A 9,444-nucleotide genomic window follows, 5' to 3' on the forward strand; every position below is an offset into this window, starting at 1 on the left:
TTTTAGAATTTTCAGATTTTCTGCTCTGGTTTCTCCCCATCTTTGTATTTTTATCTACCTTTGGTCTTTGATGCTGGTGGCCTACAGATGGGGTTTTGGTGTGGTTGTCCTTTTTGTTGATGTTGATGCTATTCCTTTCTGTTAATTAGTTTTACTCCTAACAGTCAGTTCCCTCAGCTTCAAGTCTCTTGGAGTTTGCTGGAGGTCCACTCCAGACCCTGTTTTCCTGTGTATCACCAGTGGAAGCTGCAGAACAGCAAATATTGCTGCCTGATCCTTCCTCTGGAAGCTTCATCCCAGAGGGGCACCCACCTGTATGAGGTGTCAGTTGGTCCCTCCTGGGAGGTGTCTCCCAGTTAGGCTACATGGAGTTCAGGGACCCACTTGAGGAGGCAGTCTGTCCGTTCTCAGAGCTCAAACACTGTGCTCAGAGCACCATTGCTCTCTTCAGAGCTGTCAGACAGGAACGTTTAAGTTTGCAGAAGTTTCTGCTGCCTTTTGTTTAGCTATGCCCTGCCCCCAGAGGTGGAGTGTACAGAGGCAACAGACCTTGCTGAGCTGCAGAGGGCTCCACCCAGTTCGAGCTTCCCTGTATGCTTTTTACCTACTCATGCCTCAGCAATGGCAGACACCCCTCCCCTAGCCAGGCTGCTGCCTCACAGTTCGATCTCAGACTGCTGCACTAGCAGTGAGCAAGGCTCTGTGGGTGTTGGACCTGCCGAGCTAGGCGTGGGATATAATTTCCTGGTGTGCTGTTTGCTAAGACCATTGGAAAAGTGCAGTATTTGGGTGGGAGTGTCCCAATTTTCCAGGTACACTCTGTCATGGCTTCCTTTGGCTAGGAAAGGGAAACACCCCAACCCCTTGCGCTTCCTGGGTGAGGCAATACCCTGCCCTGTTTCAGCTCACCCTCCATGGGCTGCACCCACTGTCCAACCATTCCCAATGAGATGAACCAGGCACCTCAGTTGGAAATGTAGAAATCACTCATCTTCTGCATCAATCACGCTGGGAGCTGCAGACCGGAGCTGTTCCTATTCGACCATCTTGGAAAGGATGAAAGTTCCTATACACTTCCTTTTCCCCCTTACATCTTGTATAAGTATGATACCTTTGTTACAATGATTAACCAATATTGATATATTATTATGAAACAAAGTCTGTAGTTCACATTAGTGTTTTTTTTTTCTGTTGTACAGTTCTATGGGTTTTGAAAAAGGCATAATGTCATGCAACATTTCAGTATCATACAGAATAGTTTCTCTGCCCTAAAACTGCACCTATTCATCCTTCCTCCTCCCTAAACTCCTGGCAACTACTGTCTTTGTACTGTCTTCACAGTTTCATTTTTCCAGAATGTCATATAGTTGGAATCATATAGTATGTGGCCTTTTCAGACTGGCTTCTTTCACTTAGCTATATACATTTCAGGTCTTCCATGTCTTTCTGAGGCCTGATTTCTTTTTATTGCCAAATAATATTTTGTTTCTTTTGTGTTTTTTTGCTTTTTTTTTTTTTTTTGAGATAAAGTCTCACTGTGTCACCCAGGCTGGAGTGCAGTGGCTCCATCTCAGCTCACTGCAACCTCCATCTCACAGGTTCAAGCAATTCTCCCACGTCAGCCTCCCAAGTAGCTGGAACTGCAGGCATATGCCACCATGCCCGGTTAATTTTTGTATTTTTAGTAGAGATGGGGTTTTGCTATGTTTGCCAGACTGGTCTCGAATTCCTGACCTCAACTGATCCACCTGCCTTGGCCTCCCATAGTGCTGTAATTACAGGCATGAACCATCACACCCGGCCATATTTCATTGTATGAACATACTATAGTTCATTTATCCATTCACTTATTGAAGAACATCTTGGTTGCTTACAAGATTCAGCAACTATGAATAAAGCTGTTATAAATATCTGTGCAGAAATTTTTGTGTGGCTATATGTTTTCAACTCATTTGGCTTAATACAGAAGAGAATGATTGCTGTATTACATGGTAAGAATATGTTTAGCTTTGCAAGAAACCGCCAGTCTGTCTTCCAAAGTAGCTGCACCATTTTGCATTCCCACCATCAATGAATGACAGTTCTTGTTGAGCCACCTCCTTGTCAGCATTTGGTGTTGTCAGTTTTAGATTTTAGCCATTCTAATAGGTGGGTAGTGGTACATCATTAATATTTTAATTTGAAATTGCTACTGACATATGATGTGGAGCATGTTTCCTTATGCTTATTTGCTATGTGTATATTTTCTTTGGCAAGGTGTCTGCTCAGATTGTTTACCTATTCTTTAATTGGGTTGTTTTCTATTGTTGAGTTTTAACAGTCTTTTGTGTATTTTTAATGTAAGTCCTTTATCAGGTATGTTCCCTGCAAATATGTTCCCAGTCTGTAGCTTGTATTGTCATTCTCTTGACAATTCTTTTGCAGAGCAGAAATTTTTAATTTTAATGACAGAACTTATCAACTTATCAATACCTTCTTTCAAGAATTGTTCTTTTGGTGTCATATCTAATAAGTCATCATCAAACTTAAGGTCATCTAGATTTTCTCCTGTGTTATCTTCTAGAAGTTTTATAGATATTCACTTTTCATTTAGGTCTACAATAAACTTGGAGTTAATTTTCACGAATGCTGTAAGGGAGCTTCTAAGGGGGACATACGCTAACTTCTTTGAGAGTGGACAGTGATTGTGAAACTCTTAGCTGGGTCTTACAACAGACCCCAGATCCATCCGGAGAGCCCCACCTTCAGAAACCCATAGTGGAATGTGTTTCATGGATACACAGAGGAGAATATGCAGTCATATGCTCACATGCACGCCTGCACATGATCACACACATGCATATGGTATGTCCTGATCCAGAGTTGTCCAGGCATTCTCTGAAAGTGGTTCTTTCCTTCAACTTCAACTTCTTTAAGAGGTACAATGACAGAATGTCATTAAAATAAAAACTTCTACTCTGCAAAATAATTGTCAATGGACTGACTCTGTATGTCCATTCATGTCTCGTTGTGTCCCTGGACTGACTCTGGATGGGCGACAGTGGCCTTACCTGGTAGTGAGCTCAGACTGCACCTTGGTACTCAAAGCGCACTGAGTAGGTGAGGGTGTGGGCAAGTGTGCAGTGAAGGTAGGACAGCCACCCGCTAGGTCTCCGGAAAAACCCCCAGGACAGGGATGTTCAGGCCATGTGATGCTATACTAAGCTGTTTTACGTGAGGAAGGGGTGCTTTTTAAGAATCTGTCTAGAGGGCTATGGGCACAGATCTGTGTTCGAAGATTTTCTGGGCACTTACGTTTTGTGAGACATCAGATAGAGACAACTTTCTGAGCCTCAGTTTCGTCACGTGTAAAATGGGCATGAATGCTTTTCCCCTTCGCAGAGGTTTGTGGCAATTAAGTGAGGTGAGCGTGCAACGCTTTTTGAACAAAGCTGACATGGAGGTACTTGTTCAGGAAATAAGAGATACTATTATTACTACTCTTCATAGCATACTGTAAGGTTTCCCTTCCTCTCATCCCAGCTCTGAAGGACATCATCAAGGTCAACTGAGCCCCTTCTGTTTCTTCTCTTCCCTCTAACCACGTCGCCCCTTCCTTTCCCCCATCCTGCCCCCATTCTTAGCCCCGCCCCTGTCCCCGCCCTTTCCCGGGCCCCGCCCACCAGCTGTGCACCAGCACAGCCCTCCCTCAGCGGGGCAGGAAGCTCATGGTGTAGTTTCGTGGGATCGTGGCAAAGCCCACGTGTTTGGGGGACACATCGATGTCCTTAGGCGACTGGGGGGACTCGAAACGAAAGTTCTGCATGATGGTGGTGAGGAAGAGAAAGAGCTCCATTCTGGCCAGGCCTTCTCCGAAACAGTTCCGCTTTCCTGAGGAGGAGAGCCGGGAGGGGGGGAGGTGAAGCCCACTCTCAGTGCAGCCTCGCCCCACTACCGACCTCCAGCTGCGGCTCTCCCAGGGAGGAGAGGTGGAATATTATGGCCTGAGAGACTTTCAGAGGAGACTCTGATCCTCCCTGAGCCTCAGTTTCCTTCTATAAGAGATATAACAGTGGTGAACCAATATTGATATATTATTACTAACCAAAGTCCATAGTTTACATCAGGGTTTGCTCTGTGTTGTACAGTTCTACGGGTTTTGAAAAAGGCATAATGTCACGCATTCATCAGAGATGGATGATCCATGCCAGGTGTAGCAATGGGAGGTTTAGATGCCCCTACCTGCCAGACACACTTGCAAATATGATTGCTGTGCTGTGCCATTATCTCCTTTTCAGGGATCTGAAGAATCTGCTGTGTGACCCGAGACAAATAAATCTACGGGGGAAGATGTTTCCTTCCCTTTTACCTAGGCGCAGGTATGGCGTGCTTGGTGGTTAAGGTAGTATCAGCTCGTGGCTCAAAGGTAGAATTTAAAAGGAACTTCCAAGCTGGAGAAATACCAGGCTACACCGCACAGAGGGGAGCTGGGTGAGGGAGGCTCCTGCTGGTGTGAGCAGTGGCCTGGCGGCAAACAGTAGTTAATCTCTTACCGATGGAAAAGGGCACAAAAGCATCACTCTTCTTAAACTGCCCCTTCTCATCCAGGAAGTGCTGGGGATTGAAGTCCTGGGGGTTGGAGAAGAACCTGGGGTCTCTCAGCACGGAGCCCAGCATAGGGAACACTTCGGTGCCCTGGGAGGGAGGAGGAAGGTGTGTGTGATGAGGCAGGTTGGGGGATTGGTGAAAGTACACAGGGGCTGGAGGGAGAACTAGGGTGCCCCAGGTAAGCGGAAGTGGCAGGCATGGAGGAGTTGGGGTCCTCTGAGGAAGGAATTTTGGGGCATAGAAGGTTCATGTCTCTGAAACAGGAAGTTTGGGAGACATGGGGTCCATGTCCTGCTAGGCAGGGTGTTTGGGGGACCTGAGATTTGTGTCCCTAAGGCAAAAGGCCTAATGGAAAGGGGGCTCCTGTTTCTTAAGACAGGAAATTTGGGAACATGGGGTTGATTCTCATGACACAAAGAGTCTGGGGAGATGCAGGACTCAGGAGTCTCTAAGTGGGAAGGTGGAATGGATGTGGTGGTGGGGGAAGTCCTTTTTGACTGATTGAGGGAGTGGGACAGGGTCTAGAAAGCTTCTAATGGGGGTGGGATGCTGGGGACACAGAGAGGGGCTGGAAGTCCCTGTAGTCTGGGGGTTGAGGGGACAGTACCTTAGGGAGGAAGAAATCCCGAAACTTGGTGTCCCTGATGACCCTGTGGGCCAAACTCATGGGGATCACATCTCCAAATCTTTGGATCTCGTGGATCACTGCCTCCGTGTAGGGCATCTTGACCCGGTCCTCAAACTTGGGCTGCCGGTTCTTGCCGATCACTCTGTCAATCTCCTCGTGGACCTTGGCTGGGGGAAGAGGGGGAACGTGTTTGGGTAGCTGGGGGTCTCAGGGCAGGGATGATAGTCTGAATAGGTAAAACGGGGTGGGTGACATGGCTCCGTGTATGACACAGAGGTAGATCATTCATAGCGGACATCAGTCATTCACATTGTTGGAGCAGGATCCTGTTTACCAGGTCATGCCAGAATCACAGGGGAGGCACCAGGAGGAACTTAGCGGATGATCCAGAGGAGCGGGTAATGGGGCACTCAGTGGGCTTGGGACAGGAGTGACTGATCAATCACTGCAGACATTTTCAGTATTTTAATAGCCAGTGAGACTCAGCTGATGCCTATCAGCTGAATATTGCCCTGTCTCTGGACAGCAAGGCACGTCTCAGGGTCCTGAGATCTGGGACAGGTGGGGACACTGCAGCAGGTCAGGGAGTTTTGAGGGTCTGGGGCTCTCCACTTCCCTCCCCCTCCAGCCTTACCCTCCACCTCTGGGTGTTTCATGAGCAGCAGGAAGCCGTAGCGCAGGGTGGTGCTGACGGTCTCGGTGCCCGCAAAGAAAAGATTCAGCGTGGTCAGCACCAGGTTCTTCATGTAGAACTCCGTGTTGGGGTTCTTCTCCTCCTGCAGGGAGAGGGGCCTTTAGACCAACCTCACTCCCCATGCTCTTGGGGCCCTTCTAGGGCTTTTTTCTTGGATCTTCCTCTCTTTGGTCCAGACCAAAGGTGGAAAGAGGGACCCTAGATCTGCCAGACTCGCTCCAGGTTCCAGCCCTTGTCCTGGCTGCTGACTTTGGCCAAAATGCTCTTCCTTCTCACCTTCTTTACCTCGCTGACCATCTGTCCTTTAATTATCAACTTAGCTGTCAGGTTTTTTTTTTTTTCTTATACAGACTTGGTCGTGCTAAGTTGTGCAGGGTGGACTCGAACTCCTGGGCTCAAGGAATCCTCCAGCCTCAGCCTCCTGAGTACTTGGAACTGCACATGCACATGACCATGCAGGCTCACTTGTTTTTTACAAAAAATTAATTTTTTTTTGCGACAGGATCTTATTCTGTCACACAGGCTGGAGTGCAGTGCCATGATCTTGGCTCATTACAACCTCTGCCCACCCTGGGCTCAAGCTATCCTCCCACCTCAACCTCCTGAGTAGCTGGGACTACAGGCATGCACCACCATACCCAGTCACTCTTTGTAGTTTTTGTACAGACGGGATTTTGCCATGTTGCCCAGTCTGTTACTTTTTTAATGGTATGAATATTTAGAAAGAGAAGGATGAGGGGAGATGAAGAGAAAGTAGTACAGAGATGGCAAGATGAAGAGTCAGAAAAAAAGAGTTTTTCGGAGATACAAGCACAGAATTTGAAGCAACAGCATCCTATTTCTTCCCTAAAAAATCTTGAAACTTACTATGGAGGAGTCCCCTCCCTTGATCCTTTCTCCCTGAGCTTCAGACTCCCTAAAGCCTTCCCACGTGGGAGACTGACGTCCAGATGGAGGTGGGGACCCTGCAATGTAAAGCCAGGTCACCTGTCCACAGAGGTGTGTCTGATAACCCGGGCATGAATGGTTACAGAGCATGGTGGGTAAAAGCACCAGCTTTAGGCTCAGAGACACCAGCCTTTGAGCTTGGGGGACCAAGGCTTCCTCGCTTTGTGACCTCAGTTAAGATACTTAAACTCTCTGGGCCTCAGTTTCCTCATTTGCACAATCGGGGCCATGACTGAACTTCCTTCAAGAGCTGTTGTGAGTGTTCAATGGGGGACTATCTTAAAGCACTTAACACAGTGCCTGGAACATGGTAGTGCTGTAGAAGTGCTTGCTATTCTAATTCACATGCGCAAGTCCTGCCTGTGGGTGAGGGCTCGGTGGTTGGAACAGCTGTGGTTGATATAGTTGGGATTGTGAGGATTTTTTTTTTTTTTCCTGAGAGTCTTGCTTTGTCACTCAGGCTGGAGTGGAGTGGCATGGCATGATCTCGGCTCACTGCAACCTCTGCCTCCCGCATTCAAGCCATCCTCCTGTCTCAGCCTCCTGAGTAGCTGGGATTACACGCGCACCCCACCTCGCCTAGCTCATTTTTGTGTTTTTAGTAGAGATGGGGTTTCACCATGTTGGCCAGGCTGGTCTCAAACTCCTGACCTCAGGTGATCCATCTGCCTTGGCCTCCCAAAGTGCAGGGATTACAGGCATGAACCACCGCGTCTGGCCAATTGTGAGGATTATTATGATGAGGGCTAATTTGAATGGGCCTGTGTCGTCTGCCCGCCCCACTCCCAGCCTGATTTCCCTCTGCCTGGCTTTGCACCTCCCCGCACTGGCTGCTGGGGTGTACCTCCTGCATGCGGATGAGAAAGGAGTCGATGAAGTCCCGTGGGGAATTGGGATCCAGCGTGCGCTGGTTGTGCTCCACCTTCTTGGCTATAAAGTCCTCCAGCCCTTGCAGCTCCTTAAAGGCCTGTTGCTGTGGTCCTGGCAGGTGTTTCATCACTGAAGAGAACATCTCATAGAGCTGGGGTTGCAGAGAGAGGATGGGAGGAAAGGACAGTTGTCAGGGGCCAGGAGCTGATGGGAATGGGACTTGTTTCATAGCAAGGAAGGAACTGAGTTAAAGGCATCTGTCCAGGTGTTTAGGTATTTCAGTGGGGTTGGATGGGAACTTATATCTAAGTTTTCATGTGGATTAGGTGCCAGGGCCACGGTCTAGTAATTTAGGTGAGAAGAACTGAGGCATATATCCAGGTTTCAGGTATGCAAATGAGGCTGGATTGGAGCACACATCTAAGTGTTCACATATTCAAGTGAAGTTGAGTTGGAAGACACCTGATCAGGTGTTTAGCTATTCAGGTGGGGCTGGTATGAGGGGAGTGTCATCTGTCTAGGTATTTAGGCATTCAAGTGGGCTTGGTTGGAGACAACTACCCAGAAAATTTTTGGGTCTGAACTGGGGGCTTTTGTTCAGGTGTTCAGGTATTAAAGCGGGGCTGGTGAAGATGTTGAAGTGGAGGGGATACCTGTTCAGGTCTTTACCTAGCCAAGTGGGATGCATTGGGAGCTCCTCTGTAGGGTGTGTGATTGGAAAGTGTTGGGGAACACTTATTTGGGTGTCTGGGGAATAATCTGTCTAGATATTTATGTGTTTAGGGTGTTGGTTAGGGCAACTGTCCATGTTTTCAGGTATTTAAGTGGGTGAAGTAGAGGGTGCTTGGCCAGATATTCCAGTGGGCTAATTTGGGACATTTGTGTAGATATGAAATGATTATGATGGGCTGGATTTTGCAGCACCAGGTGTTCAGGTATGCAGGAAGGGGTAGAGGCAATCACTTGTCCAGGTGTTAAAATATTCAGAAGAATTGGGTAGGGAGCATCTGTTAGAAATTTTGGTAAGTTGGGGATGGGAACACGTGCCCAGGTGAGAGAGCTGAGCTGAGGGCTTGCATCCTGCCGGCAGGCTCTGTTCTGGTGAGCATCTGTTGAGCTATTCGGGTGTCCTTGGAGACTGGGTATTGGGCACCCATCCTGGGTTCTGTTGCAACTGCCCAGTTGTCCAATATTGGGGGTTGATTTTGAGGGGACACTGTCTGGAGGGGGGTGGGAGTTTGGGGCACCTGTCTCCAGGTAGGGGAGCAGTTGGCAGGTTGTGGTAGGGGCATCACGGGCCGGGCTGCAGCCGGTTACCTGCCCTGCGGAGGTTGCCGTGAACTGGAAGCTTCCCAGCATCATGCGCAGCAGTGACAGGAACTCTTTGTCTTCATAGTCAAAGCGGTCCCCAAAAACAATGGAGCTGATGACATTAGAGACGGTGCGACTCAGGAAGAAGGTGGGATCGATATTGGCGCCTGCGGGTGTGGCCGGAGGAGAGGGTTGGGGAGAGAGTCAACTCAGAGGCCTGGGGAGAGTCAGAATTCCGGAAGGCAGGGCCCAGTTGAGCCAAATTCCCCGCGCCAGACTCCAGGGTTGGAAATGCGGGGGCCTTTCCCCACCTAGTCCCCATCCCCAGGCAGAACGCGCACGCGCGGGTCCCTAGCCCTGGGCGTTTTCCTGCTCCTGCCACCGCACTCGGGGTCCCCTGCTCACC

General features: G+C 48.8%; 1 protein-coding gene across 1 annotated transcript in view; it reads right to left on the bottom strand.

The window, feature by feature from the left end:
- Window positions 1-3,449: 3,449 nt before the first annotated feature.
- LOC105542563 (cytochrome P450 2A13-like) overlaps window positions 3,450-9,444 on the bottom strand; it is a 7,758-nt gene continuing 1,763 nt past the window's right edge. Inside the window, exons 3-8 of the mRNA XM_011984161.1 lie at window positions 9,045-9,205; window positions 7,702-7,878; window positions 5,850-5,991; window positions 5,195-5,382; window positions 4,533-4,674; window positions 3,450-3,870 (exon numbers count right to left, since the gene is read on the bottom strand). Coding sequence (XP_011839551.1) covers window positions 3,689-3,870; window positions 4,533-4,674; window positions 5,195-5,382; window positions 5,850-5,991; window positions 7,702-7,878; window positions 9,045-9,205 — 992 coding nt within the window. The 3' untranslated portion in view covers window positions 3,450-3,688. The remainder of the gene's footprint in view (window positions 3,871-4,532; window positions 4,675-5,194; window positions 5,383-5,849; window positions 5,992-7,701; window positions 7,879-9,044; window positions 9,206-9,444) is intronic.

This window comes from Mandrillus leucophaeus, unplaced genomic scaffold (genome assembly GCF_000951045.1).
Source record: "Mandrillus leucophaeus isolate KB7577 unplaced genomic scaffold, Mleu.le_1.0 Scaffold106, whole genome shotgun sequence".
In the NCBI taxonomy this organism is placed as follows: Eukaryota; Metazoa; Chordata; class Mammalia; order Primates; family Cercopithecidae; genus Mandrillus; species Mandrillus leucophaeus.